Raw genomic sequence first — 26832 nt, 5'->3', positions numbered from 1 at the left:
AGTAGTAGTTAAAAGCAAAGGGAAAGCAAAACACCCAAAGGAAGGGTATGATTAAATAAAATGAATTAGCTATCATTTTTACTGTATTATGACATTCATGTCAACATACAACTAAAGCTGAGTGTCAAACACTTATCATGGAAAAAAACATTTAAATTTACATTTTCTTTATCCATATTTAAAAAATATATGGAAAGGTAAATTTGAAATGACACATATTATTCAGAAAAATGAAATCCACATTTTTACTTTTCTTAATGTCTGTTTTCATGAAAACTGCATAGTAAATAAACCATATCTTTAGTGATTCATAACTACCCCAAACCATAATATAGTAACTTATATTTTATGGTATCTCCCGTTCTAAAGTCAAAAACAGGGGTAGTGGCAATGTACAACAAATGATTTAAAACTCACATTGAGCTAGGACTACTTTTCAGACTGTTAATTAAAAATTACAGGAAGACAAATGGACAGGGTGTGATGTAATAATCTTGTTCTAGTTTAGTAAGTATAAGGCCTCTGACGCTATACTGGAAAAGTATATGGATTTCTGAATACATGTTTCAAATTTTGTCCTGTAGAACATAGCTGCACTTGAACAGGGTGAATTTCCTATCTTTCAGTCGAAACAAACATATAAACATTTTATGAAGAGGGCCGTTAGTGAAAGATAAAATGCACAAATCAATAGTCTCAGACTACATATCCTTTTCAATTCTAGCTTAATACACTAGCATGTTGATTTCAGTGTATGAATATATGCTAAAGTGTCACTTTCACAATGATGACTTCAAAAATCCAGACAGAACAAATGAACATTTCATTTTACATGCATGCAATAACTGCTTAATAATGAGCACTATATTTACAGTCTTATAGTAGCCCTACACGATAGCTGAAAATTTAAAGAATTTTTTAAAATTCTTTTTTTTCCTAAAGGAAATGATCTGCAGGTCTAAATTTAGAGTAACAGATTTGCATTTTCAATAAGATAACCTGCAAGTAATAAGCTTTTGCCTGATAATACAGGCAATAAAGGTAGACTGTGACGTCACCTCACATTTCAGAAGATGATGAAAATGTGCCAAAGTTCAATAAATTTAAGAAGTGAGGCAGCATGGGGTGGTGCTTCTGACCACCTATCAGCTTGGAAATCAGGCACTACTCATTTTCATTCCCAGATTTATCACTTGTTAAGTATGTGACCTTATAAAAGTAACCTCTCTCGGCTTGTTTCCTCATCTATCCATCTTGAAAAATACTAGTATCCACTTCAAAGACATACTGCAAGAGTCAAGTGTTAAGTGCTTGGTACATAGTAAGTTGTCAATTTGATATCACTTCAATTTCTCTTACCCTTTCCTGTTTTTTCTTTTTTCCACATGATTTCTCAACTTTAAATTTTTTTATTTTTTAAAAAAATCCAACGAAAACAGTCAACACAACCATCCAAGATTCATATATCACTGCTGCTTGCGTTGTAAGCTGTTGACTCTGTCAACTGTGCTGCTGATCTAGTATCAAGCTGTTTCTTTTTGACAATGTCAGTGACTCTTGACCCTTTATCACTATTATGCGGTCAATTTGTGTCCTTGCTATATTGAACAAGAGGTAGAACACTGCAGTATAACCCTCAGAAGAATAGAAAACAGATTATATCTAGAATGTTTTCTGTGTATGACAGTTTTTAGTGAGATTTATTCTGTTAATATTATTCTATTACTATAATTACGACCTCTTAATATCAAAATGAATATAAGAACACATTTTTTTCTCTCCCTTTTTCACTTTTATTTTTTATTGAGGTAACACTGATTTATACCACTGTGTATGACTTAGGGGACTAGGCACACACCTCCTCAGATATATGTCACCACATCAAACCCACCACCAAAGAACCCACACACCATTTAGCCTAGATCATTGGGGTACTCCCTGCTTTATCCCCTCCCCTATAGCAGCCTTGATTCCACAGTCATATTTCTAGGGTTTGTATTGGTTTATTTTTGCCAATTCCTTTGTTTTGCTTCTCTATAATCCATGAGTGAAATTATCCAGTATTTGTCTTTATTTATAGGTATTGATTATATATCTACATAACCATTTAATTTTAATACTAAAAATTAAAATATATATACATACAAAAGTTAACATGAATGTACAAGGTAATATTCATGAAACTCTAAAATTATAATCTAGAAGCAACCTTAATGCCATTCATGTTGCTTTAAAGAAAATACTACTAGTGTTGTTGAAACAGATTTTATCTAAACAGAGTACTGCAAAACCTAAAACAATTCCATTGAAAAAGAAAGAATATTTCCCACTTACATTGTACATATAAAAAAAAGTGGAGTGGGTTTTAATATTTTTTCTACATAAAAATAATGTTAATCTGCAAAAATATAAAAGCCCAATATGGCTTTGAGGTGTAATTTAAGACATGTGGTTAAAGCCAAGAACTTGGTGAACCTTAAGACAGAACGCTAAGTAAAACGGAGCCTGTGCGTTGACCACAGCACACTGGCATTACTCTGCAGAGCCGATCAATAGATATTAGCTTTAAAAAGAGAGATATAGCAAGAAGCTGCGGCATATTTTTTAAATGACAGGGTGAAGGTTTAAATTGTTTCAATCAAGACTCAATTTTTTTCTTCCCAGTTTTTCCAGCTGTTCTCTTCCAGTTAAGCCTCCTCATTTCAAATAAATTTAATTAGTTCCAATTGATCATAGCCAACACTTAGACAGCTTTATCCCACACTCCTTTACTTTTATAAGGCAAACACTAACCAAGCCTGGTCGGCTCAGATACCATTTGTGCCTGGATCATTCTCACCCAAAAGGAAAATTTCAAAAATGGTTATTCTGAGTATAGTAGAAGTACTAAATTATACTTCCGATTTTAATTGCTATCTTGGTCAGAACATTTAATTAAGTGAACTGAAGAATTAAGTCCCAGATTAGTGCAAATATAAAATACAACTTTATGGATCAACTTAATATAGCTTCCACATGCACAAAAATCATTCAAAATACAGGGACATATTAATGTCATAATATAATCTGTCTATTTTATAAGGAGATATTCCTGAAGGGATTCTCTTTAAACAACTGTAAAAAAATTAACCACCCCAATCGTTCAGACTAATAGCTAAACTGGCCAGTCTAGCCTTTTGTAGTATTTGTACTTTACAGTGCTGGTTATCCCAAAATAAGATTATTGTGCTTGAATCAGGTTTCTCTCATGCATCTACCATATTTTTCATAATGCAATTTATATAGGATTCTAGTCAATAAAAAGAAATATGATTTTCTTCTAAACCCTCACAAAAATCTATACCACATCTTAATCAAGTCACAGAATCTAAAGGTAACCCAAACGATCTGCGGGCTGCAGCAAGCCAGTTGCTTTGACAACGTGTTAAGGAAGCCTTTTTTAGTTATTTAAATTCTCTGGGTATTGAACATTCTTGCCTCTAGTACCCATGGCATGAAATGAATAAATCAACTGATAAAAGCCATTTGCCACACATGTTTAAATGAACTTCTTACAGATTAAAATACAGTCTGTGTGATATTAATTGACCCTCCAAACTAAATTTTCCTTTTTTGCTTCTTGATTTCTTTAAAAGATAAATAAAAACACAGTCATGTGTTGTAATGACTTTGGTAGTTCATAATTCAAAATTTTAATGGATTAATTTAATAAGGCTAACTTGAGTGTTCAAAAATTCAGCTTTATTTCAGGATGCAAATTGAGTTATTCTACTGTTGTCAAGGCAACTTCTTTTCTCAATGAATAAACCAATACTTTTATAGACTAGAAGACCTTTAACTTTATTGGGAATGAAAGCATACCAAAAAATATCTATAAGAATATAAAAAAGGCAATGAAAATTGAATTAGGAAAACTAGTCATAAAATCTACAAATGAATTTCCTTTAGTAGGTATTGAAATAAAAAATTTGTAAGCTTTTGAGATGATTTATACTTACATTGAATGATTTAAAAAAAAAAAAAACGTACTAACACATTAAACAGGATTAAAGGCTGACAAGTAGTAGCCTCACCATCATCTCATTTATCTGAAAATCAGATGCTGCCCAACTTAGTCAACTACTTACGTGCAGCAGTGGGACAAGGCTAGAGGTTTTTAAATATAGAATTTGTAAATTTTCAAGGGAGATCATTAGGATCCCTTGACTATTTTTCAAGGTGAAGAAATTTTCAAAGCATTCAGGTGATACCAGTTAAGAACCTATGTCACAGAGCTCACATGGCTTTAAAAGATAAAAAGTGCCCTATTGTTTTTCTACCTTTAATTTTTGTTAAAAATTTTACTGTCACAAAGAAACTTTTCCTGTTATTTCTGGGTATGATTCTTTTTAATTATTACTATTAATTATTGTGTTTGTCAATAGAGATTTACATGTTCAGATTTTATATTTTAATCATCTACACTAAAATCAAGAGTTTATCATTCTTAACAGCAGCTTGGTTTTATCCTCTGTATTAAAAGAAATTGAACTGAATTCACTTGGAGACCCAGTAACTGAAAATACCTTAAGTTTATAAAAAGATAGACTGGAGTCATGTTTGGTATGTGGTATGTCCTTAAACTTCCTTAAATTTTATGTAATGCCTGGTCATGTGATAATAATATGCAGGTAAGAATGTCTAATAACTAACAATGTAAAGAACTTTAAAAAGCAGCATTTGTTTCTACAGTACAAGTACAAAGACTACCTGTAAGTTTCCTTATGCAGCCTGTATTGCATGTATTGCTATTACAATGTCACTATCCTTCAGTTTGCTCTGTAATTATAAAACCTTCCATAACATAAGAGTGCTCCTCTACATGTGCCAATGCTTTAGTAGTGATGCCAGCTTTTGAATTAGAAGGTCTCTAGAAAAACCAATGCACAACCAGCAGATTTGTGATTATAGCAACAATGAGCAAAACCTGGACAAATAAACAATTACACTTCTTTACACTTCAACATCAAAAAGCACACTCCTCGAGACTCTCATCAAAGTACACACTCCATGAACCAAGTTTCCACTCTGTCCATCAACACCTCTACTTAGCCCCACTATACATGACCTTAAAGCATGTTTCAAATATTAGACAAAGCTCATCGAGATTATGTTCATGATGGGCACGCTTACCAGTTGTGATGTCATCATCTACAAGGTCATGCTCTTCCTCCTGGACTTTGGCTTCTGGCCCTGAGGTATCTGGAGCAGTGCTGATAGTCTGCATGGCTTCTGCTGAAACTCCAGCTAGAACAAATAGGAGTTAAAAAGTTTAGTTTAGAAAAATGAAAAGAAAGGCAGACCACTATGCAATACCCATCAACTGATGAATAAGAGAATACATTAACATATCACATTTTACTGATGAATGAATAATAATACACACACACAAGGAAACAAAGCACTAAGTAAAAGTCACAAAACACTACAAGCTGTATGATTCCACGGATATGAGAAGTCTTGGACAGGCAAATCTATAGACACAGAAAGTACATCTCTGATTGTCTAGGGCAAGAGGAACGGGGAAATGGAGAGTGATAGTAATGGGCACAGAATTTTCTTTTGGGGTGAAGAAAAGGTTCTGAAATGACTGTACAACTCTGAATTATATACTTTCAAGGGTGAATTTAATGGCATGTGAATTATTTCAATAAAGCTGTCTTAAAAAGTTTGCTTTTCTACCGGATAGCTTCACTCATAGCAGGAATTTAGAAAACCTAAATAAGGGACCAGGAAAAAGCCTAATTATAATAAAGTAAAAATCAACAGCAATAAGCAACTATAAACCAGAGACACACTGGAGGAGGGGAGGAGGGATTAGGGTCAAAATAAGGGGGGGTGGGAATTGCATGGGGAATATAACCAAGATGAAAATGCATACATTGTGCAAAAATGAAAAATGATGTAAAATATATAAAATAAAATAAAATATTTAAAAAAATTTGCTTTTCTAATGTCCGAGATCAATCAAGGCATCCATGCCATTTCTGTGTACTCTCCTGATACATATACAGCCATGTAGCTGAAGGAAAAAGGGGGATATAGGGCCACAGAAAACATTTATGTAATAAAACAAAATTCACCATGAATATTTTCTTGGGTTAGCAAGAAGGAATGTTCCTTTCCATTAAAAAAAAAAAAAAAAAAACATATTCAGGGCCTCCCTGGTGGCGCAGCGGTTGAGTGCTGGGTTGCGAAGCTGCCCGTGGCCTCTGGGTGCCGGTTCGATCCCCGGCTGCTCCCCGGCCATCAGAGGAGGGTCCCACATGGCGCGCAGACCTCTCCTGACGCCCGCTGCTCCCCTCAGCAGTGTACTTCAGTCCTTCTGCCTGCTCTGCTCCCCGCTCTGGCTCTGGCGAATTCTCTCACCCTCCCATGCTTCTGACTGTACCCAGTGCTTGTATAAATAAATAAATAAATCTTTTTTAAAAAAAAGTGCTTATAAAAAAAAAAGTTAAAAAAAAACATATTCTTGGGTTTAATCATATTTGTAACTCCTTCTATTATGATTAGCATCAAAATTTCTGGGTTATTTTGGTACCAATTAATAAAAAGATTAATTTGGATTAGTATTTTTTTTCAAAGATCAACTAAATATCCTAACTTCAGCCAAAGTGGGCAATGGAATTGTAACAAAATACATCTGATCCCTAACCTTTGTTGGAAGATATAAAAGGTAAGAGATACTGAGAATGGGGAGACAAATTACTAACCGTTATTTAATCCTTAAAGCATGCCAATCATTATCCTCAAAAGGAGGAAAAAACATTTTTTAGAATTCCCAGCCATCACTCAGCTCTTTTTACATTATTTAGTTAGATGCTATACTACTATCTTATGATAATAGGCAGATATTACAGCAGATCTTCTGTAAAAGGCAAAACTTTAGGATATAAATCAAATCAACAGTTGCCAGAGGCTAAGGGTGTGGTGAGTGGATTGACTACAAAGCAGTAGGAGCAAATATCTTAGAACAGTAAAATAATCTATAGTTGGTTGTGGAAGTGGGTACATGCCCATCCACATTTGATTAAAACTCATAGAATTGTGTATCAACAATAGGAATTTTACTATATATAAACTATACCTCAATAAACCTACCTTTAAAAAAAGATACAGCAGAAGGTACTATATCACTGTCACTAAAGAAAATTGAGGATTATGCCAGAATGCAATGATATTCTCAATGAAACACAAAAGCCAGAAAAATATACTTTACTTTCTTCCTAGTATAAAATACTAAACTTTTTGGAGCAGAAAAAGCACTTTATCACAATCCACTGTCAACAAAATGATGAAATCTTATTGAGATTGAAAAATAAAAAGAAATGTCCATGTAGAACATGCTAGTATGGAAGCATCAGTTCCTGGCATATTTGATTGTCAAGATTGTAAATGCTGTCGATTAATAATATGGGGATACTTTACTATTTTCTTAGGTATTTGATGTAAATGATATCTGTGTCAAACTACATTCTAAAATCTGAGACTTATTTACTTTCTGAGTGTCCTCAGAATATTTGACAGCAATGAACATCTCATAAAAGTTCAAAAAATCCATCTTGAATAAAATTAATATCTTCAAATTTGCATGACAAATTATGCTATTTAAATATACAAGAAAATAGCAGTATATACTTTAGGAAAAATATTCAATAAAAAGGAATGATAAAGAGATTATAAAGATAAAGACAACAAAGAAACACAATAAAAAGAGATGGGAAAAAAATGGAAAGATATGACAACTACACTAATTAGTTCCTAAATCCAAAGTTCACAAAGTCCAAAAACAAGTGTCCAGGGCCTCCCTGGTGGCTCAAGGGGTTAAGACACAACCTATGAAGCTATCCGCAACCACTGAAGCATGAGTTCAATCCCTGGCCCAGGAGACACCCACATGGCGCAGCAGACCTCTCCTGACTCGCCCGCTGCTCCCCTCAGCAGTGTATTTCAGTCAATCCGCCTGTTCTGTTCCCCACTCTGTCTCTGGTGAATCCTCTCACCCCCCGCACCTCTGGCCTGTACCCCAGTTCTTACATGCATAAATAAATCTTAAAAAATAAATAAACAAACAAAAATGAGTGTCCATTATGCCAGACAACAGATACCTCTACATGGGCTCTACACTGTGAACCAGGAGGGAAAAGGGAATACATAGAATGACACAAAAAATCCAGGTCTGAATAAGATTGGACAAGGCAGTGAACGGGGAGGGGGCAGGCTGTGGGTAGCAACACAGATAGGAAATAGAAGATGGTAAGTCTATTATGAGCTCTCCATGCCATCTAGACTTCTTTTTGTTTTTTAAGAGATTTATTTTTATTTATTTATACAAGCACTGGGTACAATCAGAAGCGCAGGAGGGTGAGAGAATTCACCAGAGCCAGATGGGGGAGCAGAGCAAGCAGACTGAAGTACACTGCTGAGGGGAGCAGCGGGTGGCAGGAGAGATCTGCGCGCCCTGTGGGACCCTCCTCTGGTGGCCGGGGAGCAGCCGGGGATTGAACTGGCGCTTCAGAGGCTGCGGGCAGCTTCACAACCCAGCACTCAACCGCTGAGCCACTGGGGAGGCCCCCGTCTAGACTTCTAAACACGCCAATCACTGTTCACTGTAAGTGATCTATCTATCTATCTATCTATCTATCTATCTATCTATCTATCTATCTATACACACAACATTTCTGTATAAATACTTTTAATTACATTAGAAAAGCATTTTAAAATGTAAATATGGAAATATAATTTTCAAAATCAATGGATTAATACTGCACTTATCTCCCCTACCAATAAAACCAGGTACATCATTCTAAAAATTATCTTTCAAAAGCATATCCATTACCTCTATGAACATTTTTTCTTACTGGCTAGTAATATCTGAGTAGTAATAAATCATATGAACTCAGAAGACTTCAGTGCATGTGATTAAGTTAATAATCAAAGATTAAATGCTAAATTTTAAGAGTAAAATTTAAAACACAGTCAAACAAACATTGCAATACAAAAACATTTGAGATCATTATAATTTTATTTTATTGACGATTAGATGGACATGATAAACAAGACTGTTAGGACTCTGAAAGAAAAGCCCCACCAGAATATTTATAAATATTAACACATTATGTTCTCATTCCCATAGTAATACAGATATCCACTGAGATTGAAAAATGGAGCTAAAAGAATAGCAGGTATTTTTATTTTATCAGTTTCTCACAACTGTGGTTTTCCAGCAGTCCAATTAAAGTACACTAGGGGCAATAACTTGATATGGACATTTATTTTGAATAAAGTAAAATTTCACAATCAGGAAGGGAGAATGCGTGAATCTAGAGTTTATTTCAGGCAGGAGGCTTAAATTTATTGGAAGCAGATCTCTGCAGCGACTGACCATGCTACCCCACATTCCCCGCAATGCCTGTGACAGACAGACGGTCTGCCTCACATTAATTCACTTCACACCACTTGTATCGATCCGCAGCCGGTTCCCTAGTCTCTCTGCACACATTGCCTGTCTGGCTGCCTACATCCACATCAGCACATACACACAAAGGCCAGAGAAAGATAACCTTTTGCTTTCCATTAAAGACACAGTATCCACTTTTCTTTCCATAACATCACAAAAATATAAAATATAACAGTATAGATGTCTAGGAAAAAAGTCTTCCTTCAAGAAATGCTGAGAATTTTTATCCCTTATTCTGATTAGGAACATTGCAATTTATCTAAAACAAATTCATTTAGTGAAGGCCATAAAGCAACTAGAGAAATGTAAAAAATAGTTTAAAAAATTAGCAAAATGTCTTCAAGTATGAATATGAATAGAAGTAAATTGGTAACATGAGTTATGCTCTTTATATTTAAAGAAATGAAATCTATTTTTCCTAATTAGCTTTTTTTTTTTTTTAGAAAACAGCTCTCATACAATGAAATGATAAATAATTCTGAAAAGAACAAAAGAAAAGCTGAAAATTATACAAGGAGTAGAAGGCACATATAGGAAGTATATTGTACCCATAGACTATTAATGTGAGAGTATAAAGCTTTATTATTCTACTTCCCCAACAAGAACCTGAAAATGATCCATGGCAAAAATCACACCTAATACTTTTAATTCATTGCATGCACTTTTTCAAAGATTTCTGTTTGATTTGCAGGCTATGAGCTGACTCAACACCAATTTTGGTTTCAGAAGACACAATAAAACAAAGATTTATTGTGCAACCCACAACATGTTGAGAAACAAAGGCAAATCTATCTTGACACAACTATACTAAAGCACAAAGTTAAAATTATAACCTCTGGCTGATTTAGAAACCCAAATGATAAGCAGAATTATAGATCACAGAACTGCAAAGAGTATGTTCTCCTGGATAAGAAAGCACCTTTGAAATCCCTTATGGATTTTCTTCTCTTTTCTTTTTTTTTGCTAGGATTACCCAGGCAGAAGTTACACCACCAAGTGGTAATAAACACAGTGCCCTAAGTAAATACAGTATGTGAAGTGTATTCTTCTCTATAATAACAATTAGGTGGTATAGAATTGAAAAAAGGGAAACTATGGCAAAGAACAGCTTTAGAATAAGGAAGTTAAGATTTGGCTGAGTCTGAAAGATGGGAGAGAGCTGATGAGAGAAAGGCCGGCACTGTCCATGAATACAACAAAATCAGTAGAGAAATGAAGAGAGGGCTGCATGCAGAATTCCCATATTACCTTTACCACCCATGGAACACCCTGGTTACTGTGGATGAAGGCCATGACAGGTACCAGAGACACAGCCTTATCTTTCAAGAAGTTCACATGTGAGGTGAGGTCTTGGGGAACTCAGTAAAAAAATACAAGCATAAGAAACAAGTTGATTTTTGTTCTAGAAAGCTTTTCCTGAAGCAATGTGAACAATGATTTGGAAGAACTGAAAAATGGAGATAGCAACAAGGCCAATGACTTTAAAACCATATATATGACTTGGATCCCTCAACTTTAATACTTGAGATGCGAGGGTAAGTAAGAAGAACCCTACAATTGTCTTTGTCATCATCAGACTATTCTGGGAATTCAGATTATGCAGAACCAGAAGCAGCTGTATGATTAGTAAAGCAGCAGTTTGACCTATACAAGCAGAAAGTACCAGAGTGGCAGCTGATGAAACACCAAAGTGGGAAGGAAGCACAAGGGACTATGGTGGACAAATATGGGTGTTTGGCTGGTGGGCCTGGTGGTGTGGTAACAACACCAGAAGGGGGTGATCCTACACGTCTCAGTCATTTATAATGTTGTAAATCAATGTTACCTCAATAAAATGATAATATCATTAATATTCAATATTCAGAGACACTTTACTACCTTCAATATTCAATATGCTATTTGATGATATTTGTTATCTTTTATAAAGCATCCGATGTAATAAATCATCACTTCATTCCTTTTACAACTACATTTGCTGATCTCTTATGACATCTGTTTATATATAAGCCACTTGAAGTCAAAAACACTTAGAATAATCACATTTCAAAGAACCAATTTATCTTATGATTACTTCTGTTACTTCCAATTATGATAATTTTGAATAGCTACATACACATAGACACAGAAACGTAGAAAGACTTTTGACCTCTTACTCTCTTAACACACATTGAATAATTGATCCGAAAATAAAGACACAGGAATCTTGTTTTATTAACCTAGCAGATGACACTTTAATTGGCAACAATATGCTACAAGATCACATCAGAAGGCATTTGTGACATTCCAACAATTTCCCACAGTAATAACTTAAACATTGTGAAGTACTATTACTTCACTTTTGAGTATATTCAGTTTTTTAATAGATAAAGAGAAAAATATTACGGTGGGTGATGTAACTCATAAGAAGTGATAAGTATGGACGGTAAACAAATAAGTGGCATGTGAGACTTTAAGTAAAACTCATCAGATGTGTTAAGTACAGATAGTCAGTTGATGACCTAGAAGACATAGTATATGCTAGAAAAAGATGAAACAAGCAAGAATGCTACTTACATATAGAAATTAATGCAGAGACTAGGTCATAAGATAAATGCAAAGCTGTAAGCCTTCTAGACGAAAAGAGAAAATCTATATGATTTCAAGTTTGCCAATGATTGGGCCTCCTGGTGGCCTTGGGGTTGAGTATCAGCGCTATTACCACTATTGCCTGAGTTCAATCCCCAGATAGTGAGCTACCCTCATGGCGCAGCAGACCTCTCCTGTCTCGCCTGCTGCTCCCCTCAGCAGTGTATTTCATTAGGTCTGCCTGTCCTGCTCCTCACTCTGTCTCTGGTGAATCCTCTCACCTCCCCCACCTCTGGCCTACACCTACACCCCAGTTCCTGTATGCATAAATAAATCTAAAAAATTTAAAACTTGTCACTGACTTTTTAGATATAACACCAAAAACGTGAGTCATGAAAGGAAAAAGTGACCAATTGGACTTTATCAAAATTCAGCTTGTGTTCTGTAGATGACATTGTTAAGAAGATGAAAGGAAGTTACAGTCTGAAAGAAAATATTTGAAAATTGCTATCAGTTAAAGGATTTTTACCCAGTTATACATAAAAAACTCTTAAGAGTCAACAATAACAAAATCGGAAACCTGATAAAAAAAATAGTGGGCAGAAGACTTCAATAGATATTTCCCCAAAGAAGAGACATGATGGCAAATAATCGTGTGAAAACATGCTCAACATCATTAATCATTAGGGAAATGCAAATTAAAATCAGGGTGATATATCACTACATACATCTTAAAATGCCTAAACATAAAAAAAACAAAACAAAAACTAACAACACCAAACTTTGGAAAACAGTTTAGCATATTTTTATAACTAAATTCATACTTACCATATGACTTAGTGATTCTAATTCTAGGTATTTGCCCAAGTCAGTTCTTACGTTCATGCAAAATTCTAAACATGAATAATTACTGCAATTTATTCATAACTACCAAAACCTGGAAACAATCCAAATGTGCTTAAACAGGTGAGCAGATAAACCTTGGTACAGATATTGAATGGAACATTGCTTAGCAACAGAAAGGCATGAACTTCCAATTCACATAACAACATGGATGAATCTTAATATATTTTGCAAGTGAAAGAAACTAAACATAAAAAAGCTACGTGTTTTATGATTCTACTTACATGAAATCTAGAAAAGGCAAAAAATGAGGACAGAGAGCAGATGAGAGGTTGCCAAGGATTGAAGTGGGTGGGGTTGGGATTGATTCAAAGGGGACACAAAAGGTTATTTCCAAGGTGTTATATAGGATCCGTACAATATGATCATGGTAGAAAACTGACTCTATTTGCTTTTTTGAAAACTGAATTCTTATCTACTTTAAGATAGACACAGAGAAACAACTGCAGATGTGTAGGTAAACATGGGTTAGAATACACATCCACGCTTCCCAGTTCTGTCCAGTTAAAGGGCTTAGAAGCAGTGAGATCCAGGTAGCAACAGGCATGCCTAGCATCAAATTCCAGTCTCTAATACCTTCACTGAAGGAAACCAGGACTTCTTGGAGAAATGGTTGACTCTAGGATTAAGGAAGTCAAAACATAAAATGAGTAGGGGGCAAGTTTATGCCAGAAAACAGACAAGTGCTTTAAAAAATGGGATTATATAAAAATGTCACTGGAGTCAAATAAAAAGAGTTCCCTAAAATCACTGCCAAAATAACTGGAGCGAAAAAGGTGTATTCCTCAGTTAATTGCCTGCAAAGGGCTTGGTGCTGGGTCATTTGCGGACCAAAAATAAGGTCTTGAACCTTGGTTCCAAGGAGATTGCAATGTAGTACTTACTACATATATTTATTTTTATGAATATTGTGTGGTTTCATTATAATAATGAAACATTAATTATGTCTCTCAAAATGTAAATATATATTCATGCATGGACTATAAACAAGTAACATGACAAATCTTAAAAAAAAAAAGTAACCGGTACATGATGTGTATTTACTTCTGCACTGAAACATGACAAAATGGCATTAAACTGCTGAAGATACAGCAGTCATACAGTAATGAGCATGACATATCTAAAGAAGCACATCATTATTTTACTACATTACACTGATTAAACCTCACAATTTATTTTAAAGACTATTTATATCTAGCCAATTATTTAGAGGAAGACGGAAAGTTTAATTAACTAAAATTGCACCAAACATTGCCTCTGTCAGAGCTTTTAAAGAATTAACTTGCAAAGTTATACAAAGAATGAAAAGTGAGTTTGATGAATACTAAGATAGTGGAAACAGGCCAATGTAAACTTTCATTTTTAAAACCAATCCATAAATTAAAATTAAAATATGTTTCTAAATAAGTCAACATTGAGACTAGAACGGGAACTCCCACTACCCCCCCACCCCAAAATCTGGCAGCAGGAGGTAGCTGGGGAAGGGGAAGCACTCCAAGTGAGTACAGAATCCACACAGATAAATTATCCTAAAGAAACTTGAGATTAACAAAAGTAGATTAACTCCTCCTACATAGAGCACCAATAATAAAATGCTATACTTAAAAGGGTTGTCATTAAGTGAATGACTCCTACCCATTTTCAGGAGAATCCATGATTTCAGAACCACTCCAATCCCACAATTAAATTTCCCTTAGCATATTTCACAATATATCTTAAAAATATATTTAATTCTTTCAGCACAAATAAGCATATATTCATATGTTAGCTGGCTATTGATGCATGCTTTTCAAATGTTCTTTAATTATGATAATAATGATGAAAAATTAAATAAGAGGCAATATATAAAAATGTATAATGCTTTGTATATAGTAAATGCTTTACCTATTTTTAAAGCCTTCCTAATACTACATATACAAAAACTGTGTATAACTATTATAAATCTTTGTGTTTTCAATTTTTATAGCCTTCACAGCATGTAAAATATTATCAGCAACAGTATAATAACTTTAAGTATATCTAATGAGTATTCAAAAATTGCAGCTCTGATGAATAAAAAAGTAGAACCAAAATATTTGATATAACAAATACAATTATGTGAATTGATCCAACTACTATGGAAAATGGTATGAAATTTTCTCAAAAAGTTAAACATAGAATTACCATATGGTTCAACAATTACACTTCTGGATATATATTTGAAGAAAATGAAATTATTATCTCAAAGAGACATATGCACCCTCATATTCACTGCAGTACTATTTACAATATCAAGAAATAGAAACAAGCCAAGGGTCCATCAATAATGAATGGATAAAGAAAATGAGATATGTGTATATATGTGTATATGCACACATACAGTGGAATATTATTCAGTTGTGAAACAGAAAAAAAAATTCTGACATTTGCAATATCATGGTTGAACATTGAAGGCATTATGCTAAGTAAAATAAGCTGACAGAGAGTGATAAACATTGATTAATCTCACCTATATGCAGAATTTTTAAAAATAAAACGCCAAACTCACAGATACAGTGAACAGATTAGTGGCTGCCAGATATAAGAAGGTGGGGAAGAAGCTAAAAAAAATATCAGAAGGAGATCAAAAGGTATAAAATTCTAGTTACAAGGTAAATAAGCCCTAGGGATGTAATGTACAGCATGGTGACTACAGTTAGCAATACTGTTTTGCATATTTGAGAGTTGCTTAAAGTAGATCTTAAATGTTTTCATCAGAAGAAAAAAGTTGGGGGAACGATGTCAGCATCACGGCAGCATAAGACTTATTTCCCTTATATCTTTCCTTTAAAATCCAATGAATTAATCAACTGAAGAGCAAAGGAGTCTCCTCTGCTCATTGTGTCAGTACACTGCAGAGAGTCACACATCTGGATGTCTTACATGGATACATCAGGGCTAGTGAAGACAGCAAGACCAGGGTGAACAGGATCTCCTGAATAGTCAACCTCATTCAAGGTGGCAGAGAGGGGAGGGCAGAGACAGCATACAGGTCCATACTCTCAACTGAAGAGAATTTCAAAGAAGCAGAGAGCAGTAGCATATGGGTGGGGAGATGAGGCACAATGCACGGGCTGGAATTTTTTTTTTAAGATTTATTTATTTATTTATGCATACAAGAGCTGGGGTGCAGGCCAGAGATGTGGGGGGTGAGAGGATTCACTAGAGACAGAGTGGGGAGCAGAACAGGCAGACTGACTGAAATACACTGCTGAGGGGAGCAGCAGGCGAGACAGGAGGAGTCTGCCTCACCATGTGGGTTGCTCCCTGGCCGGCAGGGGAATAGAACTCCTGCTGCAGATGCTGTGGATTGCTTCATAGTGTGGTACTTAACCCCTTGAGCTACGAGGCAGGCCCCACAAGCTGGATGTTCTATAAAGAGGGCAATACAGAAAGCATGGGAAAGCTGCTCCCCAGCCCCCAACCCCCTGTCCCAATTCCCCACTATCAAAGCCAGTTATTGAGAAACTCAGATGTCAAGTCTCAGGCTACAACCCCATAGAGAAGAAACCACATGGCAGCAGAGGCTAGTCAGGCTCCCACTGCTACCTGTGGCAGTGATTAAATCCCCTATATCTTCCCATTCCTGCCAACACATCAGCAGAACCAGAATATGGTGGCTATGCCCACTACAATTTGGGTTACAAGTGGTAATCACACAGCGGTAGCTGTAATTGCTAGCAGCAAGGCAAGCAGAGGCCAAAAACTAAATCCATAGCACCACCTACTGGGGGAAAAATACAGTCATTATTACAAAGCTGCTGAATTAGAATTAAGTCAGGCAAGCCCAACAAAAAAGCCAAAAGTAAAAAGATAACAGACACACCAAATGTGAAGACAGACTATTCCTCCAATCAATATGACATTTCAAGATGACATCAAAAAGAGAGTATGATATTTCTCCAGAAATCAAACTTACAGATACATAATATGGGATCTAATAGATAGAGAATTCAAAATAGCTATCATGAACAAACTCAGAGATATAAGACAACTCAGAAAAACCAATTCAATGAACTTGGGGGACAAAATCAATGAACAGAAGGAAGGATTGAAGCAATGAATAAAAAAACCTAACAGATTCAGGATGTGAAGAACTCAATAAATGATATCAAGAGTGCCATAGAAAGCTATGGAAATAAAATAGACCTAATGGAGGAATGAATCATTGAGCTCAATGGGAACAATCTAGAAATTATTCAAGTGGATGAAAGCAGAAAAAAAAATTTGTTTTAAATAAAAAATGCTACAAGCAGTATACAACTCCATTAGGAAGGCAACATTAGGATAATGAGTATTCCAGAAGGTGATGAGAAGGGTAAAGGAATAGAGAGCTTATTCAAAGAAATAACAGCAGAGAATTTTCCAAGCTTGTGGGAGGAGCTGAATATACCAGTCCATAAAGTTATCAGATTATACCTGGTTATTTTAAATGCAAAGAGATATACATTAAGACAAATAATACTAAGTAATCAGGACTCCAAGAAAAAAATATCAAAGACAGCAAGGGATGAGGAATGCATATAACATACAAGCATGACTCCTGTCTGGCTATTATCAGACTTCTCAGTAGAAAATCTACAAGTCAGGAGAGACTGAAATGACACATTCAAAAACTCAAAGATCAAGACTGTTCTATCTGTATAGTCAAGTGAAGTTAAGATGACATTCAAAGAAAACAGATCGAAAATAAGAGACATCCTATATAGATCCCACGATAACCACAAAGCAAAAAGCTGGGACAGAGACGAAAGTCATGAATAAAGGAGAAAAACAACTGAGCAACCCATCAAAATAAAATAGCAGATAGACATATAAAGGAAAAAGAAATAAAAAAGAGATATAAAAACCACCAGAAAACAAAAGAAAAGTGACAGTAGTAAGGCTTCATACAACAATAACCACCCTAAAAGATGTAAATGGAATGAACTCACTTATCAAAAGGCACAGGGTAGTTGGATGGGTTAAAGAACAGAACCCAACTATGTGCTGCATATGGAAAAGTGTGAAATGGAGAAAAATATATCTATAGAACAACAATTTTTTTTAAAAAGGCATGAACATCTATACTCAAATCAGATTAAATAGACCTTCAGCAAAGGTAGTAAATAATAAAAATGGTGATTCTATGATGATAAAGGGGTCCATCTAACAAGACATAACAATTATCAGTACATATGCACCCAATATAGGAGCATCAAAATGTATAAAGCAACTATTAACAGACCTAAAGAGAGAAGTACACAACACCACAAAATTAGGGAACATAAACAATCCACTTAAATCAATAGATAGATCATCTAGACAGAAAACTAACAAGTAAACAATGGCTTAAAGTCATACCTTAGACCAACTGGATGTAATGGATGTATATAGAATGTTCCATCCAAAAGTAGCAGAATGTACATCATATAAATTCTTCTCAAGTGTACATGAATCAAATATGACAGAGAAACAAAATAAGAAATAGACAAAGCTATATATAGAAACTTCATGCATAGTAAATGCTTTGGGGATAATCAGGTAGTTGCATGGAAAATACAATATCCATTCTTCATAGCAGTAAACAGATTAAATCAAATTCCAACTGATACTCAAGGAAAATAAATGGAAATGACAGAAGTAGTAGATGAAAATGTGGGAAATTCCCGTACTAAAGAAAACTCCCATAAATTTGACACAAAATTCTGAAATGATAAAGAGAAAGGGATAATAAATTAGGTTGTGAGGAAAAAATAACATAAGCAAAGTAAATAGGAAAATAACAAACCAGTAAATATTTAAATGTATTTATAAAGGTTTACTCAAACAACCGCATGTAAAAATGAGCAGAGATATGAACTTACTTTAAAAGAAATACAAAACATACTTAGTCATGTGAAAAGATGCTGAACTCATTCCTAACAAGAAAAATACAAAATGAGAAAATACTGACATCTCATGTCTGACTTATAGGTCTCAAAATTCCAAAAGCATGACAGGATACTGTACTGGAAATGATATCAAGTAACAGGCTCTCATTGAGGGTGCAAAATGGTTATTGAGGATGCAAAATGGTAAACCACTATAGCAAAGAACTTGGAAACGTGTTACAAATCTAGACAAACCTTTACCCTTGGACTCGGCAATACCACATTTTGAAATGTATCCAAGACACTGTCAACACACTAAGAGACATAGGCACAAATCTGCTCATTGCAGTCTATTCCATAAAATCAAAACTGGAAAACACCTATATGTCCTTCAATAAGAGTCTTGATGACTAAAACATGGTTCACCCACCAAACAAACACCACACAACCAACAAAGGGGGGGAGGTAGGTATATCTAGTACATGATCTTCAGTATATGTTGAGTCAGAAAAGGTAGGTGAAGATATGCACCAACTAACACATTATCACTTAGGAGAGGGGGGTGTATAAATGAATATATGCATTTGCCTACATTAAAGAATAGAGCAAGAGAAAGAAACCTTTCAATAAATGCCGCTGGGGAAACTGGACATCTACATACGAAAGAATGAAGTTGACTCTTAGCTTATATCATATATAAAAATTAACTCAAAATGGCTCACAGACCTAACTATAAGACCTAAAACTCTTAAAAGGAAACACAGGGGGAAAGCTTCATGCCACTGGATTTGGCAATGGTTTGTTAGCGATGACATCAAATGCACAGTTAACAAAGTAAAAAAAAATAGATAATTGGATTATATCACAAAGTAAAACTTCTTTATATCAAAGGACATAATCAACAGAGTCAAAGATAATAAACAGAATGGGGTAAAATATTTGCAAGTCATCTCTCTGATAAAGGGTTAATATCTAGAATATACTAATGGACCCTGAATTCAACAACAACAAAAAAAACACAACCCAATTAAAATGGACAAAGGACTCACATCAATATGGTTGGCTGCTATCATTATAACAAAATAAGAAGTATTGGTGAGGATGCAGAGAAACTGAAACCCTTGTGCACTGTGGTAGGAATGTAAAATGGTGTAGATGCTGTGAAAAATATCATGGGAGTTGGGCCTCCCCAGTGGTGCAGCGTTGAGCACTGGGTTGTAAAGCTGCCCGCAGCCTCTGCAGCACTGGTTAGATCCCAGGCCACCGGGTGAGGGTCCCACATGGCACGCAGACCTCTCCTGCTGCCCGCTGATCCCCCTCAGCAGTGTACTACGTCAGTCTGCCTGCTCTGCTCTCTGCTCTGACTCTGGTGAATTCTCTCACCCTCCCATGCTTCTGAATGTACCCAGTGCTTGCATAAATAAATAAATAAATCTTTTTTAAAAATTTAAAACAAAGATCATGGGAGTTCCTTAACAAATTAAAAATAGAATTATCATTATAAATATGTACAGGACAACATATTTATAATGACCTTGTGCAGATACTTTCAGGATTGCATCCTGTCAATGTGGGTGAACTGGTATTAAAGTAAACTAATAATAAAACCAATAGTGATCTCAAATAAAAATAAAAATAGAATTACCATCTGATCCAGAAATTCTACTTCTCGGTACATATCCCCCCAAATAAAAGCAGGGTCTTAAAGTGATATCTGTATACCATGTTAACAGCAGGATTATTTTCCAAAATGTAGAAGCAATGCAGTGTACAGCACAGATAAAGGGGCCAACAGAATATGGCACAGCAGTACAATGAAATGTTATTCACCTTAAAAGGAAAGGCAATTCTGACAACTGCTACGACAGGGCTGAATGCTGAGGACATTATGCTCAGTGAAATAAGCCAGTCACAAGAAGACAAACAAGGTATGATTTCACTTGCATGATGCACTAAGAGTAGACAGCTTGGCAGAAACAGAAAGGTGGTTGCCAGGGACTGCGAGGGGAATATGGGGAGCTACTATTTAGTGGGGTCAGTTTCAGTTTCACAAGAAGAGCAGTCTGGAGATGGGTGGCACAACAACCGAACACTATTGAATTATACACTAGGAAATGGTTAAGATGGTAACATTTACATTATGTGTATTCTGTAACAAAAGGACTTTAAATGGGGGTGGAGTGGGCAGAAGAAGAATAAAATATATAAATAAAAATAAAAAATTTTAAAAATGATTATCTGAAGAAAGAGGGGGGAAGTAAAGGGCAGAGGGGAGGAGAGAAGCTAAATTTCTCTGAACAAATAACTTAGTTTTGTTATTTCACTTTGGAATCATGTAAGTATTTCATTTAACTAAAAAAAAGAAAAAATCTAAAAAAAGACAAACTGGAAATTGAAAGTAAAATGAAAAAAAAATGAAGAAAGCGTGTTAAAATTTGAATTATCAAGATGAGGCGCTCTAATAAAATGAAAAGCAGAGATCACCACGGGACAAACTTCCTAATTTATCATTTGATATGATCCCTAGTTGACAGGCTTCCTTCCCAACCCCTGCCCTCTACCAATCACTTCTGAGGCTGTTTGGCACATAATAGAAAGGAAAGGTAAGTCTGCTTTTGTAAGAAGCGTTTAAGCATGCTTTGGCTGAAGGCCAAAAAAGGAAAAGGAGAAAGGAAAGAAGTGTATCCATGTAGACTTGCGTAAGTGCCTGAGAGCTAAACTTCCAACGCGACTTTCTGCTGTGCGCCATCACCACCTCCTGCACGCCCACTGACAAAGACTGGATGAGAATCCACCCGGCCAACACTTAATCTAAAACAATGAGTCTTTAAATGCTTGGTATGAGAAATATTCAAAACTCAACTAGCATGTCTCTTAAGATGGTATGCAAATCAATGTACTGAGTCCATATGGGCCATATCACAGAAACATCACTGCACTTATAACTCGGCAGGAAAAAAATCTAGAAGAATAGGCTGAACCTCATCCAATGACAATTCATTAAGCCACATGGGCAAAAAGTGATTATTGTACAGGTTTGTCAAGTGGGTCATGGTTATTAAAAAATGACTGAATATATATGAATCTATACTCACATTACACAATTATATACGAACAAATAAGTTCTAAAACCAGGCAGTTGGCCAATCCATATCTGAAAGGTTACCACATTTTAAATCAAAATAATAAAGTATGTATCAAACATTAATGCAGTGTATTCAACATTGATTAGGTGCTTCCAGGAGACAACTATTTCACACAGTATACCTAAAGCACATACTATGTTTGCTTCTTGTTAGGTGCAAGCTATCGCTATTAAGAACACAGTCATTTGCTGGAGATGTAAAAAGAATGTATTTTGTAGCTTGCCATACAGAACTATAAAAATTATATAGAAACTGAAAGTTGTCCTGCACAATAACAAATCTGTGGAATTGCCCTGTACAAAGGAAACCTTGGAACACAGCCTTCTATGGGGGGAGATGCATGGGGAGAGAAGGCGGTCTCATTTTAGAGCAAGAGGCATTTAGGGAGCAGATAGTTAACTAGTTCTTGATGTGTGAGACAGAATCAAAGATGAAAAAAGAGCATGAATGGTTTCACTGCACAAGAAATGAAGTATCTGTCATTAAAACAACACCCAAAAAAACCCCACAAGGATTTAGACTTCCAAAAAACCCTACTAATATATTTTTAATCTGTTTCATATATTGGTATTCTTGGTTTAAGATGCCACATAAGTTTACTACCTAAAATGTTTGAAAAACATGGATTCATTTATTCCCCTCCTTTTACATTAAAAAAAAAAAAAAAAGGACTGTAAAAGAGGTAAGAAAGGACTGTAGTTTAGAGCTTAGTTAGCAACTACTGCCTCCCAAATCTTTAAACCTTGGGGAGGTTACAGCTAATGCATGGTGACATTGACAAGGTGCCAGATCCCCTGACACCCATCTTCCCACTGAAGTTCCCAATCAAGAGTTTGGTTCAGTAAATTAGTTACTTATCCACCATTAGAAAAATCCTTTAGGAAAAAACTGTATTTTCCTCCCTCACTCTTGTCATCTGATTGGGAAACAATAAAATGAATAAAGATCTTCATGGTGGAGGGAGCAATGTTTAGGAAAAACATCTTTTGAACCTCATCCCTCCTGCTTTCCACCCTTCCTTTTGAGAATCGCTGTGCTCCAATCTCTTCTCCGTAAGGGTGAGAGTGACAAAATGGACCAGGAAAAGCTTAGTGGCCGCCCCAGTTCCCACTCAACTTCTGTAAGAGAGAAGTCTGGGATGTTCCCAGAATCCCAGTCACATCCAAGAATGATATGGCTACTTTCCACCCTATGTAAATGTTTTATGAAAAGCATCAGGACACTTCAGATTAAGAGTGCAAATGTCCAATCCTCCACCCATCAACCAGAACTCAGACATTCATTATGAGCTTAATTTCCCTGACTTTTGACTATTTTTTTTAAAAACATGACTCTTGCTTTAGGATACAAAAAAAAAAAAAAAATCAGTACACCTTGTTAGCCCCTCACAGAGAGGGGGAAAAAAATTCTTCACCTCATGTCTGAGATAGAAAAGTATCTCAAAAATAAGCTGATTTACACTTGTAATCAGGGAAATGCAAATCAAAACTACCATGAGATACCATCTTACACCAGTGAGAATGGCACATATTAAAAAAACTAGCAACAACAAATGTTAGTGAGGTTGTGGAGAAAAAGAAACTCTCCTGCACTGTTGGTAGGAATGCAAACTGGTCCAACCACTATGGAGAGCTGTGTGGAGATTTCTGGACCTATTAAACATAGAGCTTCCATATGATCCAGCAATTCCACTCCTAGGTATTTACCCAAAGGACACAGAAACATCAATTCCAAAGAGCACCTGCACCCCTCTGTTTATAGCAGCACTATTTACAATAGCTAAGCTCTGGAAACAACCCAAATGCCCAAAAATAGATGACTGGATCAAGAAGATGTGGGACATATATGCCATGGAATATTACTCAGCATTCAAAAAAGATAAACACATGCAATTTGCAGCAACATGGATGGAGCTGGAAGGGATCATGCTCAGCGAAATAAGCCAGAAAGAAAAAGAAAAATACCGGATGGTCTCACTCATAGCAGGAATCTAGAGAACTTAAATAAGGGACCAGGAAAAAGAATAACTATAAGAAAGTGAAAATCAAAATCAACAAAAAACTATGAACCAGAGACACTCCATGGGATCCCACACAGGGGAGGGATCGGGGTCAAAATAAGGGGGTTGCAATTATATGGGGAATATAAAAATAAAATTTATTTTAAAAAAAATCCTGTTTGGAAGCATGTTCGGGTGTACTGAATGAAATTAGATTAGTAAGTATATAGATATATATATAAGTATATAGATATATATCTCTCAATATAGTCATTATCACATATAATAAAGGCTAATACTGTGCTGTGGTTACAAAAAAAAATAATAATAAGCTGATTTACACCTTTATGCCCACCAGTTACTCCAATTTTTGCTGGCCAGTGATTGATTATTAGAGGGCCAGTTTCATCATATGTCCTAGTATTGGAATATTCATGTCCTAAGGACACTTGCTCCTCTTCCATTTCCATTTCCTAAAGCTCAGTGTTCCTCAGGCCCAGGACATATTTCACATGTAAGTCTAATCATCTTTGGCTACTAAAATGGAAAGTCCTTTCAAAAGGACTTACAAAAGGGCCTCCCCGGTGGCGCAGCGGTTGAGCGCTGGGTTGCAAAGCTGCCGGCGACCTCTGCGGCGCCGGTTCGATCCCCGGCTGCTCCCCGGCCACCGGAGGAGGGTCCCACATGGCGCGCGGACCTCTCCTGCCGCCCGCTGCTCCCCTCAGCAGTGTGCTTCGGTCCTTCTGCCTGCTCTGCTCCCCGCTCTGGCTCTGGTGAATTCTCTCACCCTCCCGTGCTTCTGACTGTACCCAGTGCATGTATAGACAAAACGAATGAACAAATAAATAAATAAAAAAAAAACATGCCTCTAAAAAAAAAAAGGACTTACAAAAGAGACTTGTAATTACAGCACTGACATTAAACACAGAAACAAGTTTTTAAAACAAACAATAAAATAAGTGGTTGTAGTTGTTTCTCATTTCTAAATCAAGGAAGGAACTTTTTTTTTTCAAGTGATGGGTAAGTTTTATAAGAGCAAACACAGAAAATATGTAGAGAAAAATTACAAAAATACTAAGTACTGTTACAGATGACTGGATTGGCATTTAACAGGCTGAAAGGAACCAAATCAATCTCAATCTTGCTGGGGTCAATTCGGGTGCTCAAACCAATAAAACAATTTTTTTCTTTATGTTTGTATACTAGAGGTGCTAAAATATTAACCAAGTCTGAAATGTCATGCACAGTGAAACCATTTATAAATATTAAAACACATTAAAATACTTATTGTACCAAAATCCACTTAATAAAAATCTATTATATATGTAATAAATGATTGAGACAATATTAAAAAGAAATAAAATATAAAATACCATACCTCTACAAAAAAGGTGGAGAGTCAGAATTAATTAAGTAAAGATATTTTTTGTATAACCTGATCATTTTAATTCCAGGATTGATAAATAACACTAGAATCAAAGCAGCTATTAGAATAAAATAATACAGGTATTTGAAAATAGATTCATATAATTTTCTTGTAATAAGAAGTTATTGTTTTCCTTTGAAACCGTAACATCTAATCTGTCCCATACAGTTCACAAAGCTTTGAACTAAAATATTTAAACAATACAATTACAAAAAAATTCCAATCAATATAAAGAGATAGTAAAATTGGAAATATGATATAAAATTATAATTGTCTCATAATGAAAGCAAGATTGGTTTTGCACATGTATATTCAGTGTCTAAGATTTTTTAAATTCACAATATCATCAATTCAGCTTTTTATTCTGTAAAAACAGGTTGAAAAGCACTCTGAGTATCTGTACTGGAATAAACTGTACTAGAATAAAGAAAATTTATATTTAAAAGCTTACCAGACATTTGTTCTATTACAAAGACATGTTCCGGTATTCATGTGCAGTGTTTTGTAAAGTACTTTATTTCCATTAGCATTATAAATTTTTGTTCTTCAGCAAATCAGCAAGAGACTAATGGTACAAATCAATATCATACTCTTCATTGCAACTAATATTAGGTCATTTATTATAGCAAAGGCCACTGGAACCTCAGCTACAGGTATATCAGGCATTTCAATTTGAAACCATTTTTTTAAAAACAATGTGTCACAGGATAAAGAAGTGTATATATAGGCATAAGAATTTCAACTTTTTAAAGCTGTTAGTTAAGTGTACCAATACTTCAAAGAAAGTCAGCTGTGCCCCCTAGAGGCCTTGCCACCAATTACAACTCCAGGAGAGGTAACCAACTTCTGCAGCAAAGGGAAGGGGAGACATGTGAAAGAGAAAAAGAAGGGGTCACGAGAAAAAGTAAAATGATTTGGTTCCAGAAACTTTTCTGCAGGGGCCAGTGAATAACCAGAGTCTCCTTGGTGAAATGAGAGGGAAAAAAGCAGGCAGGGAGCTCCACACTTGATGGAACACCTCCACCCCCCAATCCCTCACTGTTAAACAAGGAACAAGTTACCTGATACTCTGCGCTTTGCTTTGTTTGCAAAATGGATAACCGTCCCAGGGTTCCTATAGATGGGCTGAAACCAGACTGTCAGCTATATTGTCGCAGCACCTTTACACAGAGGAGTGCCTCCATCCTGAGGTGTGAGCTCCTAACCTGCAAGCAGTTCTGTTTATGACTTAGAAGTCTATGTAACCAATCGATCCAGTAATGCTTTCATTTTTAATTTGCCACTTTGCTACTGTAATTTCCAAGACTTATAAAAAGGATATAAGGAAAATTATAAGAATATTAAATATCACTTGAAAGAACTCAAGTCACATGGAACTAAAGGATTTTCCTTTAGATAGTTGTGACCGATTAGGAAGAAATTTC

General features: G+C 35.5%; 1 protein-coding gene across 1 annotated transcript in view; it reads right to left on the bottom strand.

The window, feature by feature from the left end:
• The window catches only part of WDR7 (WD repeat domain 7), a gene marked incomplete at its 3' end in the record, with an annotated part of 253430 nt that overhangs the window by 151427 nt on the left and 75171 nt on the right, over positions 1-26832 (bottom strand). The window contains exon 16 of the mRNA XM_084252706.1: positions 5173-5286. Within this exon, the coding sequence (XP_084108832.1) occupies positions 5173-5286 (114 nt within the window). The remainder of the gene's footprint in view (positions 1-5172; positions 5287-26832) is intronic.

The sequence above is a fragment of the Talpa europaea genome, assembly GCF_964194135.1.
Source record: "Talpa europaea genome assembly, chromosome: 13".
In the NCBI taxonomy this organism is placed as follows: Eukaryota; Metazoa; Chordata; class Mammalia; order Eulipotyphla; family Talpidae; genus Talpa; species Talpa europaea.
The sequence above is the reverse complement of the archived record's forward strand: the minus strand, read 5'-3'. Positions and strand labels throughout refer to the sequence as shown.